Raw genomic sequence first — 18,237 nt, 5'->3', positions numbered from 1 at the left:
AAAAGCGGGTGGGGGGGAATCTCCATTAAGCAAGGGAGCAAGCAGTCAGTGTCGATTAGCCTTACATTGGGTTCTTGGGAAATAAAGTGCGGTCTGGACTCCAGACACAGAGTCAGCAAGCAAAGTATCAAGGAGGGGGCTCCGAGAAGGAAGAAAAGCACAGGCGGTGCCCAAGTGGCAGGTGCAGGGCATGGAGATAATCCTGCCAGGAGGGTGGGCTTGCGTTCACAGGGACAGGGAAGCATGGAAGGGTATTGAGCAGAGGAGGAATGAGATCAAGGGAGATCAGTGGCAGTTTATGGGAGATGGAAGAATTCCTGCGGGGGCAGGAATCCTTGTGGGACCCAGGTTTGAAGGAATGATGTTAGAAATTTCCAGCAAATCTGCATTGATCAGGGCGCCTGGGTGGCTCAGTTGGTTAAGGGGCTGCCTTCAGCTCAGGTCAGGATCCCCAGGTCCCAGAATCAAGGCCCGGCTTCGGGCTCCCTGCTCACCAAGGAGCCTGCCTCTCCCTCTCCTACTGCCTGCCTCTCCCCTGCTTTTGTTCTCTCTTTCTAATATACACATAAATTTTTTTTTTAATCTGCATTTAGCTACAGAGAGTAACTTCTCTCCAGCAGCGCCCTTGTTTTGTAAAGCCCAGACAAGTCTGAGGGTCCCAGGGCTCTCCAGCTGAATGACGAGTGCAGAGCTGCCCCCTGCCAATCCCGCTGCAGGGAGAGGCCAGAAGGCTCAGGTTCAAAAAGACCCCTGTTTGGGCTCTGAATGAGTATTCGAGGGGTGGGATGGATGTGTTTTTCTGACCATAAAGAAGTGTCCATGCATGTTATCTCCTGTGGGATTTCCAAGAATAGATAAGGGTGTCCTGAGAGTTGATATGATAGAGTAAGACACAGCTTGTGTCAACACACACACACACACACACACACATATACACACACACTCTTGGGCCCTGAAAGGAGTAAGAAGGTCCCACGCAGTGTCAAATCCAAAATATTAATCCAAAATACGAGATTTCCCACAACCACCCCATATCTAGGGCCTCTGACTGCAGAGGACAACAGTGGATTTTGTGGAGGCAAAGACTTTTCTCTGGGGTCAGCCAAGGGGACACCTCACGGCTTAAAAGAGATTGAAGGGGCACGATCACCCCTGAGGTTCACCCTAATTCTCTGCCCCCTCACCCCTCATTTCTCTGTCTCAGACCACAGTGGGGTATCCAGTTTAGAAAATTTTGCCACGTTTGCCATACCTGCTTCCTTCCTAGGACTCCCAGCAGCCCTTCCTCCCAGTCCTTCGTTTCCTCAGAGAGCCAGGCACGGCTCCCCACAAAGCTCCTACTCCTGTAAGCCACCCCTCACCCCACAACTGCTTCTTGACATCCCTGGCTTTCATCCAGTCTCCTGTTTGCTCACTTCATTTTCCTGGTTGACTTTGGGTCCCATTCAACTCTGAGGTTTTATCTCTCCCTATGGGAACCTGACCTGAGTGGGGGATGCCAGAGCCCCTACCCACCCTGGCCACCCACAGGCCTGGGTGATAAGAGAGGGAGCGCTGGGGGCAGCAGCTGCTGGGGTGTTGTCCGAGAGGGCGCCCAGGCCTTGCAGCTGCTGGGGAAACTCCCCAACAAACAATGAGTCCTAACACTGGGTGCGAGGAGACCGGGGCATGGGTCAGGCCAGCTCCTCTGCAGGAGGATCCCAGAGCCCACACCACCTCGAGGCAGTCTCGTCCTCGGCTCCCCATGTGACACCTAGGCTCCCAATCCCACTAGATTCTGGGGTGATGGGAGGCCCAGAGTTCCCCAAAACCTGTTCATCCAGTCCCTTCTTTTCTTTCTTTCTTTCTTTTTTTTTTTTTTACTTTTTTAAATCTTCTTTTCTTTTCTTTCTTTTTTGATTTTTATTTATTTATTTGAGAGAAGAGAGAAAGTGAGCATAGCAGGGAGAAGGGCAGAAGGAGAGGGAGAAGCAGACTCCCCGTTGAGCAGGGAGCCCTGGGGCTTGATCCCAGGACCCTGAGATCATGCCCTGAGCTGAAGCCAGGCGCTTAAATGACAACTCCCCAGGTGCCTCAGCCAGTCCCTTCTTGGGTCAAAAAGACCTCCCAGAAAACAAATAATCTTCCAGGAAGTAGAACCCAGTGTCTGCGTGGAACCAGGAAACAGAGGCCTCCATCCTTCTTCACACTCCGCTCCAGCCTCGAGTTTCTGCCCTGCTCTCCACAGGGGCACAACCAGAAGGTCCCCACCAGAAGAGCCTGCCTCCCACCTCCAGTCCCCAGTAAGGCTAATTTTGATGTTCACGTTTTTCAGACAAGGTTCCCAGCAGGCCCTGCTGAACTGAGGGGGGCATATTGTGTCCCACTGGCCTAGGTCAGCTGCTCAGATGCTACCCACCCCAGACACCACAGTGGGGCCCGGACACGGGATGTGGATGGCTGGGGAGCAGGAGGAATCAGCTTGTGGGGACTAGGGAGCAGCCAGGACCCGGATATGGGTCTTTTGCTATTGATCCTGGCAGGAGGCAAAGGAAGACATCCAACCATCGAACCAGCAAGCAAGACCAAATACCACACTCCGCCCCTACCCCACACCCCACCCGCCGGGTACCCAGGCTCCCAGCACCCGCTCCCCAGCTGTTCCCCTCAGGGACACCACCCTTCCAGTTCTGAAGTTTCTAGCAGGCTCCCAGGCCACAGCCACCAGCTGTTCTCACACCCCTCTAAGGACCCAGGTGTCCAGGCTTGTCCTCCACCCTTCCCAGGCATTCAAGGTCCCCATTCCACCTGCCCTGGGATGACCAGCCTCCTCCAGGAAGTTGGCACCATCTTCTTGGCAGGTGGCCCGGGGTGTGGCCTGAGGAGCCACGAAACTCCACTATATAGCCCAGCCCAGGGGCTAGCCCTGAAGCTCCAGGGACCTGCAGGTGAGAGAGGCCTGGGTCCCCTATAGAAGTGGGACATGAGGTCCCCTGCTCTAGCCCCTTGTTTTAGGTTTCCCCACTCCAAACCCACTGGACCCACTGGACACCTAACTCCCCATCCTTGCCTTGTCCTGCCCTCCCTGCCCCTCACCAGACCCACTGGACATGTAACTCCCCTATACACACGCACACTGGCCCTTGGATCCAGCCCACCCCCCTTTGTGTCCAGGTGGCCCCCGTCCTCTCTTGAATAGTGCCCAGCCAGAGGGACAGACTAACCTTCTATGACCCCTTCTCTTTCCCCACGGCAGATATGGGTTCCCTGTGGAGCTGGTGGACACTCTGGACGGGAACAACCCTCCTGTGTGGTAAGTCAGACTGAGACCCAGTCCTCGTCTTTGCTCTCGTCTGGGGGACTCTGCCTGCTGCGGTCAGCACCCTCTGTCTGTATGTCCTCCACAGCCCCAGCTCCCAGTACCACCCCGGGCTAGCTGAGATGGGAGTGAGTTCCCTTAGGGTCTGCAGAGAAGTGTGGTGGGATCCTCCCATTCTTTCTCTGTCCTAGAAGGAAGCAGATAAAATCCACGGTCCCCCAATTTAAGTCTTCAAGAAGTACCACTTTCTCGATTTTCTGTAACTCAGCTGAAGTTCTGACTCTGAGTCTCCTGCTGAGATGATGGAAAATTTCACTCAAGTTATTCTTGGGGGGTTTGGTGCCCGATTCCCCAGGATTATGCCCTGGACTGCAGTCTCAGGTGAAGCCAGGGTACTAAGGAAGGTTGGGGCCTCAGAGCCTTTTAGTCGTCAATCAGCATCTGCTTCGTCCCTTTTGAAACCTTCATTGTTCCTGATGCTCTGGCCCCATAGGACACTGGGACATCCTTCCAGGCTCCCCTAATTCAGTAGACAGTCCTTCTATAACCCCATATTCTCTCCAAGACCCTGCAGATCTCCTCCCCTGCCCTCTCTCTTTCCCCAACTCCCTCTCTCTCCCTCCTTGTCTTCCCGGCCCTGGAGAATCTCGTCCTAGTTGGGGGTGTTGAAAAGCACCCAGTCCTCTCTTTCTGGGAGACATATTGTCCACACTCCCATACCCTCCTTCTTCCTTTAACCCCCTTTACATCCCCATGTTTTTATTAAGACCAAAGTCATAAACCAGCACCTAAATCCAGCCCGTTGGAGCCCCATAGCACTTAAAACAATTTGGGGTTGGAGATTTCACATGGAAATTCAAATAGCCACTTTCTCCTGAAAAATGGTTAAGATCTGGCATAAAAAAGGGGAGGGGAAGAGCCCACAAATCATCATAATAACAGGCTAACCCTACCCACTTTCCTTGGCATATGAACACTCTAGTTTGCACACCGGCCACCCAGACGGTTTCCTACATTCTTATTACTTGCCTGGCCCATCAGGTCCGACGTGTTCAGGCTTTTGTTTTACTTACTTACTTACCTACTTACTTATTTATTTAGAGAGAGGGAGTGCACAGAGAAGAGGGAGAGGGAGAAGCAGACTCTCCACTAAGCAGGGATCCCGATGCGGGACTTGCTCCCACGACTCTGAGATCATGACCTGAGCCTCCCAGGCGCTCCCTGTTCAGGCTTTTAGAACACAAAAGCCAGAAGGGCTGGTAGGCGAATAAGAAGAAAGGAAAGCAAGAGGAGAAAAAGCTCGAGTCAGTATTTCAATGTGGTATCTAGGCTCAGTGCAAGGCCTTCCTTCTCTGCTGGAGAGGACTAGGTCCTCTAGACCTGCAACTGTGTTCTCTCCCCTTCCACCCCACTCCCAGGGTTGACCCAAGGGACCTCAGTGGACTTCCTTGCGGCCTTCCTGCAGAACTACATGCCTAACTACCACCGGGCCTCCCTCCAGCTCCTCCTCTCCAGTCTGTCGGACCACTCTGCCTCGGTCTCCATTCACTGCCACGCAGATGGCACTGAGCAGAATGTCACAGTGAACCCGGGACAGTCAGTCCTGGTCAGCGTCAGTTCCAAGGCCGAGATGTTCGGCAGTAAGGTCTTCCAACACGCGGTGACCATCCACTCTGACCGCGAGATCTCTGCTCAGGCCATAAACACAAAGCCTAACACAGCAGAGCTGACCCGGCTGTGGCCTGTCCGGGTTTTGGGCACTGAGTACTTTGCAGTCACACCTCCTGGCGTCTCATCCAAGAATGTCAAGGAGTTCGCCGTGGTGGTGGGGGCAGCGGGGGCCTCGGTCACTATGAAGCTGAAGGGGTCCGCGACATTCCAGAACAAGTTCTACCCAGCGGGCAGTATCATAACCTTGACCCTGCAGCCATACCAGGTGGCCCAGGTACAGAGCACATCTGAGCTCTCGGGGTCGAGGATCACAGCCAACAGCCCCGTGGCTGTGTTCTCCGGCCACAGCTGTGCCCAGAAACACACGAACTGCAACCACGTGGTGGAGCAGCTGCTCCCCACGTCCGCCTGGGGCACCCGCTACGTGGTGGCCTCGCTGTCCTCCCAGACCCGCTACGATCTGGTCTATGTCGTAGCCAGCAAGACCACGAAGCTGAGCTACAATCAGGGGGGCACCACTGGCTCCCGTGGGCTCCAGGAGGGCGATGTGACCGAGTTTGAGACCCGGCAATCGCAGCCGCTCTACCTGTCTGCAGACGTGGGCATCCAGGTCCTGCAGTTTGGCACAGGGGCCACAAGGGACGAAATAACCTATGACCCCTACCTGGCCTTGGTCCCAGACGTGGCAGCCTACTGCCCAGCCTATGTGGTGAAGAGCTTGCCAGGCACTGAGGGCGTGGCTCTGGTGGTAACACAGACAAAGGCGGTTAACGAGCTGACCCTGGAAGGGCAGAAGATGGGGGCCAAGCTCTCCTGGACAGCTGTGCCCGGCAGTGAGTTCTCCTATGCCGAGGTGGACCTTGGCCACACTGACGAGATCCACCTGATTGAGGCCACTACTAACTTTGGGCTGCTCACCTTTGGGCTGCTCCAGGCTGCAAGCTATGGGACGGCAGGTGCCTGTGGCCGAAGTGAGTGATGGGAATGCCCACCCCCCCCCACCATCAGCCCTGTCTAACCCATGACCCCTTGGCTGGCTCTCTCGCCCTCTCCTTTTTCCCACCAACTGCTCCCCTTTGGCTGTCCCCACCTCACCTCCATCCTCTCTGCCATCCTCCCCCTCCCTAAGGCTTCCCAGCTCCTCCCTACCCAGCCCCCTCCAGGAACCACTAAATGTTTAGCAACCAGTGTGATCCAAGGTCCCCAGCAGTCAGAAACAATGCCCGCCAGAGCACGGCAGCAGGGTCCTATGTGGAAGCCCCCACAGCGTCTGACATGTGTCTGGCCTCAGCCCTCTGTCTTTTTGTTTTGTTTTGTTTTTTTAAGATTTTATTTATTTATTTGGCAGAGAAACAGAGATCACAAGTAGGCCAAGAAGCAGGCAGAGAGAGAGCCGGGGGCGGGGGAGGGGGGGGGAATCAGGCTCCCCGCTGAGCAGAGAGCCCGATGTGGGGCTCAATCCCAGGACCCTGGGATCAGGACCTGAGCTGAAGGCAGAGACTTTAACCCACTGAGCTACCCAGGCGCCCCCAAGCAAGAGGTTTTAAACACTGGGAGGCGGGGGAGGAAGAGATATTTCTTCCTACGTGGACCCCTTGTTTCAAGGGATCCCCTAGACATTAGAGTCCCCAGCACTGGCAAAAAATGCTCCCTCCAACCACGAGCATGCAAGCCACCTACCCTCCAAGAGCCACTTCGGGCTTGAATAGTAGAACAGGAGAAGGGGTAGGGGATTCATTATAGCAGGTAACACTCACCACCTGGGCCAAACCCTACTTATGTTTTAGCTTCATTAAGTCTGACAATGCCCTCCTCCCAAATATCCCTGTGAAGAATGTACTGTTATCACCCCCTTGTTGCAAACGGGGAAACTGAGGCATAGAAGGCTTAAAATCACTTGTCCAGTGCCACCCAGTGGACCAGAAGAGCCAGGATTCTAACCTAGGCAGCCTGATCCAGGAAGGCAGAGAGTTCCAAGAGTTCCATTTTCTGTCCTTAAAAAAGATACCTTAGCCTTCTGACCCAAGTGGGAATGCACGGGAAGAGGACACGGAGAGAGAAAAACCACAGATCAACATTTCCACAGTGATCCCTGCCCGGCTTTCTTCACTACCTTCCAGTTCTTCTGGGCTGGGCCATGTCAAACCAGGGAATTAGAATACCTGGGGTTGGGTCACGCCTGGGCAGCCATCTCCTCAGGGGGGCCTCCAGACCTCAGTTTCCCCACTTCTCCACTAGGTAGTTGTGAGCCCACTGCCCCAGCTCCGCACAGCAGGAGAGCTCCAAGATTTCCACCTGTGAGGATACCCCTGACTCATTCTCTGTTGCCGCCCCCTCCCTCCCCTCTGCAGCCGTGTTGTCCCAGAAACCCTCCTGTCAAGACCTGCAGTGCAGTCCCCAGCAGAAATGCCAGGTGGTGGATCAACAGGCCAAGTGCGTGGCGGTCCCCGTGGCCACCTGCCGCGCCCAAGGTGACCCCCATTACACCACCTTTGACGGCCGGCGCTACGACATGATGGGCACGTGCCTTTACTTGATGGCGGAGCTGTGCGGCAACGACCAGACCCTGCCTGCTTTCAGCGTGGAAGCCAAGAACGAGCATCGCGGCAGCCGCCGGGTGTCCTATGTGGGCTTGGTCAATGTGCGTGCCTACAGCCACACAGTCTCCCTGGCCCGAGGGGAAGTTGGCTTCGCTCGGGTAAGTGTCCACAGGGTTCGGACTTAATATCTATGAGTCTCTAGTCGGAAGGAGGAGGCAAAGCCTGGGGGTCGGCCCCAAACCCAAGCCCTTGGCTGTGGAGTGAGGGGTACAAAGGAAGGGCGTGGCCACGGGAGTGGGGACTGGGGAGGGGGAATTTGAAAATCAGTGGCAGAGCCTGCCATCCCTTTCGTCCAGCAACTCCACTTTTAGAAATTTCGGGGATACTCAGAGATATGGTTAGGGGAAGAAAAGCTTATGCCAACGTGGTTTGTGATAGCAAAAGGAGAAAAAAAAAAAGGAAACAAACTGTCCAACAATGGGGAATGTCTTCAGTGACCAAACGCTAAATTTAGGGAACATTTCCTATGTGCTAGATTTGTTTCTTAGTGCTTTCCATGTATTAATGCATAGAATGCTCACAGCAATCTACAGGGGGAGACGTTATTATTATTAACACTTTCAGGTGAGGAGACTGAGGTCCAGAGAGATGAGCCAGTAAGAGATGTAGCGGGAACACAGGCAGGCTGACTCCTGAGTCACTATTCTTAACCTCTTTGCCATCCTGCCTCATATCATATATTTACACTCTTTTGTTTTGTTTACTTTGGATATCAAATGTACACATAATAAAACCCATAAATCTTAAGGTCATGGGGTTTTGACAAATATGCAATTAAGATAAGAATCTATTCGTTATTCCAGAACATTCTCTCATGCCCCTTCCCAGACGATCCCAGCCTGCTCCTAGAGGGATGCATAGTTCTAATTTTTCCCCCATGGATTAGTGTTGCCTGTTTAAGAACTTCGTGTTAATGGAATCACACAGTGGAAGAAGCCATTTGCAGGAAGATTCTTTTGCTCTCCACAGTCCTTGTGCATTTCTTCCATGTTGCTGCAATTCTTTTTTTTCTTTTTCTTTTTTTTAATTTTTTTAAGAGGTAAAGCATCAGCAGAGCTCAAAATAAACAGGGCATGTCCTGGAAAAAGGTCTGGCTGTCACTCCTATCTTCACCGGCTTTCTCTCTCTTCCCGACCCCTCCCCCACTCCCCAGTTTTCCTGATTTCTTCAGGGTTTCCAGGTTTCTTCTAGGGTTTCTTTATGCCAATACAAGCAAGGGAAACCTACATTCTTCCCTCTCCCCTTTCTTAGCAAAGAGTACTATACTATCTGCTCTGTTCTGCACTTTGCTTTTTACTCTGTATGGTAGCTTCTGGAGCCGTTTCCATATCAACATAAAGGGAGCCTCTGCTTGCTTTCTTGTTGTTCTTTAAATCTGTGTGGCTCTGCGTTGGATGGATGCCCCATGATTCATTGAGCTCGATCTCCCACGGATGGATGCTTTGTTCACGATGGCAGATTTGATAGCACAGCACTGAGCATTCTTGTACCCCCTGGCCATGCGGGGGTGCGGGTGGGTCTGTGAGATTCATGAGCAAGTGGATTAAAGTAAGTGTTCTAGAAATCTAGAGGGACTGAACACCAGTTCAGAGGGACTTCAAATCCCCCAAAATTACGTGCAGAATTTTGCCCCTGCTGTGAGAGAGCCGGGTATGGTTACTTTTGTCAGATCCTTACAGAGGTCAGTGACTTGACAGGGGTTTAGAGCTCTTGAGAGAATCATGATAGGCTGTTCCCAGGACTCCTGGAGTCACCCAGCCAGGACCAGGCTGAGAGGGAATGCCTGGTGAATGTTTATCTAACACATCAGCGCTTTTGCTCACTCACTGAGAACTTGCAATTCTACCAGGCACCTTTCTAGGCATTGGAGGTGAAGCCACAAGCAGAGAAGACAAAAATCCCTGTCTTTGTGGGGCTGCCGGTCTCTGGAGTGAGGCAGAGGATAAACATGAGACATTTGCAAATGATATGTTAGAAACTTAGAAGCTACAGAAAAGCAAAATAGACCAGGGAGAGGGCATAGGGAGTAGGGACGGGTTTGCCACATAGAATAGAGTGGTCAGGAGTGGCCTCACTGCCATGGTGACAACCAAGCAAAGCCTTTGTAAGAGGACAGAGGTCAGGGAATGAGCCACGGGTGCGTCCAGGGGAAGAACATTTCAAGGCACAGGGAGGTGAGGGCAAAGTGGCAGCAACAGGAAAAAGGAATCCCAGGGTAGCCGGGGCAGGGGGAGGCGAGTGCGGAGGGTTTGAGGGGTGAGGACCAGACCACGCAGGATCTGACAGCTCATCCTCCCCACCCCCACCCCCTGCAGATTGACAACCAGCGCTCACGCCTTCCCATCTCCCTGGCCGAGGGCCGCCTGCGCGTGTACCAGAGTGGGACCCGGGCCATAGTGGAGCTGAACTTCGGGCTGGTGGTCACCTACGACTGGGACTGCCAGCTGGCCCTGAGCCTGCCCGAGCGCTTCCAAAACCAGGTGTGTGGACTGTGTGGCAACTACAACAACAATCCCGATGATGACTTCCTCACCTACGACTCGGAGATGGCAGCTGACCCCGTGGAGTTTGCCAATAGCTGGAAGCTGGATGACGAGGACTACCTGTGCGAAGACGGCTGCCAAAACAACTGTCCCTCCTGCACCCCAGGCCAGGCCCAGCACTATGAGGGCAGCCCTCTCTGTGGGATGCTGACCCAGGCCAATGGCCCCTTTGCGGCCTGCCACAGTGCCCTGCCCCCCCGGCCCTTCCTGGAGGAGTGCGTGTACGACCTGTGCGTGGTCAACGGGGACCGGGCCAGCCTGTGCCGCAGCCTCAGCGCCTATGCCCAGGCCTGCCAGGAGCTTGGCATCTCTGTCGGGAACTGGAGGCCGCTGGCCCACTGTCGTGAGTGATGCCCTTGGCATGTGATGGGAGGCAGGGGACTCCTCGCATCTGCTCCACATCTGAGCTCTTCTTGGGGTTCAGCCTGAAGCTGGACAGTGCAGGAGACACAGGGAGGGCCGAGATAGCAAGACTGTACCCACAGTGAGCCTAAGGTTGGGACAGATACATCCTAGACAGTGACCATGAGGGTGGTCCCTGCTGGGCTCCTCCAGGCACAGGCAGAAGGGACAGGGACAGGAGGAGGGAAGTCTAGGGGCTATGGGCAACCAGGAGAACTTTTCGACTCAGCCTGGGGGTCGAGGAGGGTTTCCTAGAGAAAGGGATGCCCAATATGAAACCTGTAAGAGGAACTGAAACAAGATAGAAAAGGGGGGAGCAGGACATGGGTTCCAGGCTGGGAGAGGAACATGGGTAAAAGCTGGCACGAGAGGTAGTCCTCCAAGTCCCAAAGCAGAAATGGGAGCATCCCCTGGTTCACAGCCCTTCCATGACTCCTCGAAGCCCTCTGGATGAAGTCCAAGCTCCTTAGTCAGGTGTCCGTCCACTTAATCATTCATTCATTCATTCCACCAGCATTCCCCGAGCCCCTATCGGGCCCCATCCCTCTGCTGATGATGGACACAGCTGTCCCTGACCTTGAGAGGCTCCCCCAAAAATTTTTAGGAGACAGAAAGTCCAGTGCACAGGGAGGAAGAGGCGTGCAGGTCCAGGCCTAGGTCTTGAGATGGGGATTCCAGAGGGGGAGTAGGTCTGGGGGAGACGCTGAGACCACGTGGGGCTTGGCTTAGTCACTCCTCTGTCCTCACTTCCCAGTAAACACCCACCCTCCCGAGTTCCCCCAATGCCTGGTGTGAAGGAGGAACTGGTGAGTCCTTTCATCCACTCATGCATTTCTGAAAGAATGAGCATCTCCATGGGCCAGACACTGTCCGTTGGTGCTGGCAGTTCAGTGGGGGATTGAGGCTGACCAGACCCCCACCCTCACAGAATTTATACCCTAGCAGGGGAGAAAGACAGTAAACAGCAAACCATGAAATATCTTTAAAGAGCAAAAGAAATGAAGTTCATGTATAACAGCAAACAGGAGGCTCCTGAAGAGGGTGCTCGGGGATGGTCTTTCTGGGGAAGTGACAAAGGAGTCGAGAGCAGGATGACACTGGAGTCAGCTAAGTAGTAATGATACTATGGGCTGTTTCTGCATGGATGAACTCATTGACTCCTCAGAACTCTGTGAGGTCAGTACTATTATTATCTCATGTTACTGATGAGGAAACTGAGGCACAGGGTGATTGGAGTCATTTGCTCACAATCACACAGCAAAAAAAGGAGACTGGTGTTTGAACCCAGGCTATCTGGGCTCCAGTAGCTTTCTTTTAACCATATGCTGCACTGCCTTCTGAGGAACAACCAGTACAGACCCTGGGAACAGCCAGTGCAAAGGCCCTGAGGTGGGAGCTTGAGGACCCATGAGGAAGCCTGTGTGGCTAGGACAAAGTGAACCAAAGGGAGAGTAAGAGGAGATGAAGAGAGACACGATGGGTGCAGATGATGGGGAGCTTGGTGGGCCACCAAGAGCTTTTCCCCTGAGATGGCACGACAAGAGGGCTCTGAGCAGGAGAGGGACATCACTGGTGCTCACAGGGTCCCTCTGGCTGCATGTGAGGAAAAGCCTGTGAGGGTCAAATGGGAGATATGGGGGAGAGACCAGGCAGAAGGCTGCTTTGGGGGCACGTGAGGAGGGGGACGATGACGTGAGAAGGGGGCAGATGCTGGATAGATTTTGACTGTGAGCTCACAGGATTTACTGACAAGTTGTCCGTGAAAATGAAGGAGGAAAGGAGTCAGCAATGTCTCTGAGATTTGGGGCCCCAGCACCTGGAGGGATGGAAGCGCTGGGCAGAGCTCCAGGGCGAAGTAGGGTGTGGGGAGGGAAGTCCTGTTGAGCGCTGGCCTCACCCCCCTCCCCGTCTCTCTCCTCCCTGTCTCTCCTGCAGCCCTGTCCTGCCCCGCCAACAGCCGCTATGAGCAGTGCGCCCCTGCCTGCCTCCCCACCTGCAATTCCCAGGCGGTGCCGTCCAACTGCTCCGGGCGCCCGTGTGCTGAGGGTTGCGTGTGCCTCCCAGGCTTTGTGGCCAGCGGTGGCGCCTGCGTGGAGGCCTCGTCGTGCGGCTGCACCTTCGAGGGCCGCCCGCTCGCTCCGGGCCAGCAGGTGTGGGCGGACGATCAGTGCCAGCGGCAGTGCACTTGCAATGGCGCCACCCAGCAGGTGAGCTGCAAAGACACTCAGGGCTGCCCCACGGGCGAGCACTGCGGCATCCAGAACGGCCTCCTGGGTTGCTACCCCGACAGCTTCGGGAGCTGCCAGGCATCCGGGGACCCGCACTACGTGAGCTTCGACGGCCGGCGCTTTGACTTCATGGGCACCTGCACGTACCTGCTGGTCGGCTCGTGCGGCCAGGCCGCCGCGCTGCCCACCTTCCGGGTGCTGGTGGAAAACGAGCACCGGGGCAGCCAGACCGTGAGCTACACGCGCGCCGTCCGTGTGGAGGCTCGTGGTGTGAAAGTGACCGTGCGCCGGGAGTCCCCTGGCCAAGTGCTGGTGAGTGAACCGGGGGCGGTTGGAGGAGCAGGAAATCTCCCTTAGGGAGGAGGCGCTCTGAACCCCGGGTGGGTTAGAAGACCTTGTGGTCAATGCTTAAGCCCCAGGCCCCCAAGCGGGGTGGTGCTGCGTCTCCTTGGCTGTGTGACTGTCTCTCCAGGCTTTCGTTTTGTCTTTTGGATGCACCACCCAGCAGAAGTCAAGAACCACTGATTTTTCTCTGTTCAAAAAAAAAAAAAAAAAAAGATTAAAATCGAGAGGTGGGGTTGTAAGATTCACAGCTCTAGTAAGTGATCACTGAGATGTTTGGGACAGTGACCCATGTCCTGGGGAGGAAGAGGATGGATTGGAAATGGAAAATAAAGGAAATTTCCATGGCCAAGCACCACGGCTAAACCCTTTACAAGCCTTAGGTCAGAATCTTCAGAATGACCCTGGAGTAAAGGAAATTTTGCCCATAAATCTGAGTGTCTGGCATAGAGAAACTTCTAGATAAACAGAGGGCATAATGATTCATTTTTAAATTCCCACCTCTCTGAGATGACATTTAAACTGAGTCTGGAATAGCCATCGCCAATACATACTAAGTTACTTCTACGTGTTAAATGCTTGACATAGAGTAACTCAATCTCTAAAACTCTGTGAAATAGCTAATCTTGTTAGGTGAGAAACTGAGGTATGCAATGGCTAAATTATCTATTCATGGTCACACAGCTAGTGAGTGATAGAGCCACGACTTGAAGCCAGCTCGTTTGGCTCCTGAGCCCATACTTTCTTAACCACTACACCCTGCTGCCACTTCTGCGCAGAGAGATGGAACAGGCAGAGACAGAAGTGGATGGAAGAGTATTCCAAGCGGAAGGAATAGCGAGTGCAAAGGCCCTGAGGCAGGAACAAACAAGAGGGGCAGAGGAACAGCCTGGAGGCCCCAGGGGCTGGAATGGAGGGAGGGGATGATGGAGGGGATGACTGTGACAGAGGTCTTGATTTCACCCAAAATCTGAAAGACAAGGGAGAGACTACCAGGCAAAGAGGGGTGGTTCCTAGGTGCAGGGAGCAGCAGGTGCAAAAGGTGGACTGAACTGAGCTTCTTCTATAGAACAGCATGGAACCAGTGCAGCTATACTTGAGAATGAGGCTGGGGGGATGGGAAAAGAGGATGGTAGGAGAGGAGGTCAGAAAAGTGGGGACAAGCAGGGCCTGGTGGGGGGAGGGGTTCTATTTTAAGCTGAGACACAAAGGATGATGGGGAGTCAACCAGGCGAAGAATAGGGATGTGGAGGAGGGTAGCACTGTCCAGCAGAAGGCACAGTGAAGCCTCTGAGACCAGGCTGAGCTTGCTGGGTCCAGGAGAAGGTAAGAATACCTGGACGGAGTTGTGGGGGTGGGGATGGACAGTATTGAAGAACGAAGTTGGAGAGCAGATCACCTAGGGCCACCAGAAGGGGTTTGGCTCAAAGCTAACACCCAACAACTGAAGTAGCATTAGCCAACTAAAGAGTGCTGCGTGGGGTCCTAGGAGGAGGGCATGGCACGTGCAAAGGCCATGAGGTGGGAGCGCACTTGGTGTGCTGCATGCTCAGGGAGACAACAAGGAGGCTGAGTGAGCAATGTGGCAGGTGCTGCAGGCACCAAGGTGGACGGAGCCAAAGTGAAATGAGACCTCATAGGGAAGGGGCCTGGCTTTGCGCCATGTCCTGAAGGATGAAGGGGCAGCAGCCAGGAGGGAAGTGTTGAGTGATATTCTTGGCAAAATGAAAAGGCCATAGAGGTGGACGAAACTGAGAGAAGTAGAAGAATAACAAGAAAGCCAGTGTGGCTGGAACAGACTGGGTGAGGCAGGGGGAGTGGGAGGTGGTAAGGTTGGGGAGGTAATGGGGAGACAGATCCTGTAGGTCATGGGTTAAGGATTTGGGTTTAAGGTGATAGCTGGAGGTTGGAGGCAGGTAGCTGGTGTGTCAGACAGGGGAAGAGCAAGTGCAAAGGTCCTGAGGTGGAGCCAAGCATCATGTGCTCAAGAGAACAACAAGGAGTTCAGAATAGTTGAAGCCAAGTGAGTAAAGGGCGGGACACCCAGCCGTGCATACCCTGACCCCTTGGACCTCCTTCATCTCTGTCCAGGTGGATGGCATCCTTTATCACCTGCCTTTCCAGGCAGCAGACGGACAGGTGCAGGTCTTCCGCCAGGGCCAAGATGCTGTTGTGCGCACAGACTTTGGCCTGACTGTCACCTACGACTGGAACCACCGAGTGATTGCCAAGGTGCCCAGCAGCTATGCTGGGGCCCTGTGTGGGCTCTGCGGGAACTTCAATGGGGACCCCAATGATGACCTGGCTCTGCGGGGTGGAGGCCAAGCTGCCAATGCCCTGGCCTTTGGAAACAGCTGGCAGGAGGAGACGAGGCCAGGGTGCGGAGCAACTGAGCCAGGGAACTGTCCAAACCTGGACTCCCTGGTGGCCCAGCAGCTGCAGAGCAAGAAGGAGTGTGGGATCCTTGCGGACCCCAAGGGGCCATTCCGTGAGTGCCACAGCAAGCTGGACCCGCAGGGTGCTCTGCGTGACTGCGTCTATGACCGCTGCCTGCTGCCAGGCCAGTCTGGGCCATTATGTGAGGCACTGGCCACCTACACTGCTGCATGCCAGGCCGCCGGGGCCACCGTGCACCCCTGGAGGAGTGAGACGTTTTGCCGTGAGTACCGGGACTGACAACAGTGGGGGCTCGGCCTCATGAATATTCATTAACATATAAATAGCATTAATTCATGGAATTCTTAGAAAAGTGTTTCTGAGGTAGAGACTGTGGTTGTACCCATTTAACAGGTGAGGAAACAGAGGCTTAGGAAGATTCAGTTACATGCCTGGGAAGTCACAGATGCAGGAAATATTTGTAAGATGACCAGAAATATCTGGTGGCCCCGGGTCTAATTCCTCTATGGCCGCTGTCATTCAGAGATGAGTAGCAGTGCTGCCTCTAGAAGAAGACTTGTCCCTTTCCAGTGTTTTTGGTCCCCAGCTGGCCAACTCCACTCATTTACAGCACCTGCCTGCCTGGTATGCATCACTGTCCATTGAAATACACATGATAAATACATACATGTCACACCATTACTTCTTCTCCTTCAGCTTATATTCATTCATCCATTCAACAAATATTTATTGAACACCTACTATATCCCAGGCACTGAGGATATAATGGGGAAGAAAACAGGAAAAAAATTTGTTTCCTCTCCTGAACTGCCTTTCTAGTGGTTTTTAGTTCCAACAGCATCTAACCTAACTTAATATACTGACAGATGTGAAAGTCTCTTTTCTCATCACGGCACCAGTTAGTTCTTGCTGTGTAACAAATATCCCCGAAGCGAAAAGTGGATTAAAACAACATATAGTTATTATTTCTCATGATTCTGCGGGCTGCTTGGCTCATCTCCTAGTCTAGGCCAAGCGGGGTTTTTCTCTGCGGGCTTGCTGGTGGTTCTGTGAGGGCTGGAGGGTCCAGAATGCCTTGACCTTACACATCTGCTTGTTGTCAGGCTGGTTGGTTTGGGGCATCTTCGTCGGGACTGCTTGTGCCTGCTGACTCGGTCTTATCTTCCAGCCGATTGGCACAGACTTCTTTGTATAGTGGTCTCAAGGTTCCAAAGAGCGGTGTGCATGGGCAGACCCCAGTAGGCCAGTGCACTTAGGGCCTTTGCTTGGCATCCCATTTGCTATCATCCCGTGAGCCAAAGCCAGGACCACGGCCAGGCCCGGAAGAAGGGGTGGCCATCATCAGTCTGTCCCAATCCCCACCATACTTCTTCACCACAAATATAAGACCCCTGTGAACAGCATTTCATTATCTTCAGAAACTCCCAAGACTATCAGACTCTAAGTGTTTAAAAAAAAAAAAAAGGTTGGAGTGACTTCTCATTGCAAGTATCATTAGTACACAACTGATAAAAAATATTCAACATGAAGAGTAGAATATCCTGGAAAAGCATCTCTTAGTGAGACAGATGAAACTTCCCCCCCAAAGAGTTCACATCTGCTGTTGAGCGAGACCAGGTTCAACCTCAATTCTGGTTCTGGTTTTCTTTATTTTATTTTTTTGGTAAAGATTTTATTTATTTATTTGACAGACAGAGATCACAAGTAGGCAGAAAGGCAGGCAGAGAGAGAGGAGGAAGCAGGCTCCCTGCTGAGCAGAGAGCCGAATGCAGGGCTCAATCCCAGGACCCTGGGATCATGACCTGAGCCGAAGGCAGAGGCTTTAACCCACTGAGCCACCCAGGCGTCCCTGGTTTTGATTTTCTTTTTTTTTTTTTTTAAGATTTTATTTATTTGACAGACAGAGATCACAAGTAGGCAGAGAGGTAGGCAGAGAGAGAGAGAGAGAGAGGAGGAGGAGGAAGCAGGCTCCCCGCCAAGCAGAGAGCCCGATGCGGGGCTCGATCCCAGGACCTGGAGATCATGACCTGAGCCGAAGGCAGAGGCTTAACCCACTGAGCCACACAGGCGCCCCTGGTTTTGATTTTCTTATATAGGATACTAATAAGTGGGTAGAAGGGGTTCTCGCCCAGCAATGTCGCTGCACTCCGAACTCCTTTTGAGTTGAGGGGAGGTCAGGCACACACAGAGATGCCATAAAACTTAACTCCTCCTGTCCTCCGAGAAGCTGGCTCCATCAGACCCTCCTTCTTTCTTGTCAAGAGTGACGTTGGTCCCGATCCCTTATCAGGGAGGACTCATCGTTCCCATATTTCACAGCATGGTCCCCATACTTCACAGCAGTATTTGGAAGTGTCCCTTTGTGTCCCCAGAGGTTTCCACACCCCTGGGGGGGGCATACTGTGTTGATTTGGGATGGTAGGGAGTGCACAGTTGTCCTCCAGAAAGTGGGAGATGCACGCTCCCCAAAGGAACAATGGGAAGAGAGATGCATCTCGGTCTGAGGCAGGTCCTCAGCCCGGTCTTCTTAAGAAAGGTTCCTATTGCTCTGGGTAACACTCTGGCGGCACACTTCCCACCGCCCAGCTCCCATTGTGAGGGCTTCTAAGGCTTCTTATTGCCTCCTGACCACCGCCCTAGATGGTGGGATCTTTCCTATTCATAGTTTACAAAGTGAGCAGTTGGAACCAGAGAGATAAGAAATCATCCCCCTGAGGCCACACAGCAGGTGGGCGTGACCTGCATTCAGGCAGGTT

General features: G+C 53.5%; 1 protein-coding gene across 1 annotated transcript in view; it reads left to right on the top strand.

The window, feature by feature from the left end:
* The first annotated feature begins 2,919 nt into the window (after positions 1-2,919).
* The window catches only part of LOC122913374 (Fc fragment of IgG binding protein), a 40,995-nt gene continuing 25,677 nt past the window's right edge, over positions 2,920-18,237 (top strand). The window contains exons 1-7 of the mRNA XM_044260121.1: positions 2,920-2,927; positions 3,236-3,292; positions 4,717-5,940; positions 7,321-7,667; positions 9,885-10,455; positions 12,450-13,054; positions 15,176-15,743. Of these exons, the coding sequence (XP_044116056.1) occupies positions 3,238-3,292; positions 4,717-5,940; positions 7,321-7,667; positions 9,885-10,455; positions 12,450-13,054; positions 15,176-15,743 (3,370 nt within the window). The 5' untranslated portion in view covers positions 2,920-2,927; positions 3,236-3,237. The remainder of the gene's footprint in view (positions 2,928-3,235; positions 3,293-4,716; positions 5,941-7,320; positions 7,668-9,884; positions 10,456-12,449; positions 13,055-15,175; positions 15,744-18,237) is intronic.

This window comes from Neovison vison, chromosome 7 (assembly GCF_020171115.1).
Source record: "Neovison vison isolate M4711 chromosome 7, ASM_NN_V1, whole genome shotgun sequence".
In the NCBI taxonomy this organism is placed as follows: domain Eukaryota; kingdom Metazoa; phylum Chordata; class Mammalia; order Carnivora; family Mustelidae; genus Neogale; species Neogale vison.
This window is presented reverse-complemented; position numbering and strand designations above follow the sequence as displayed.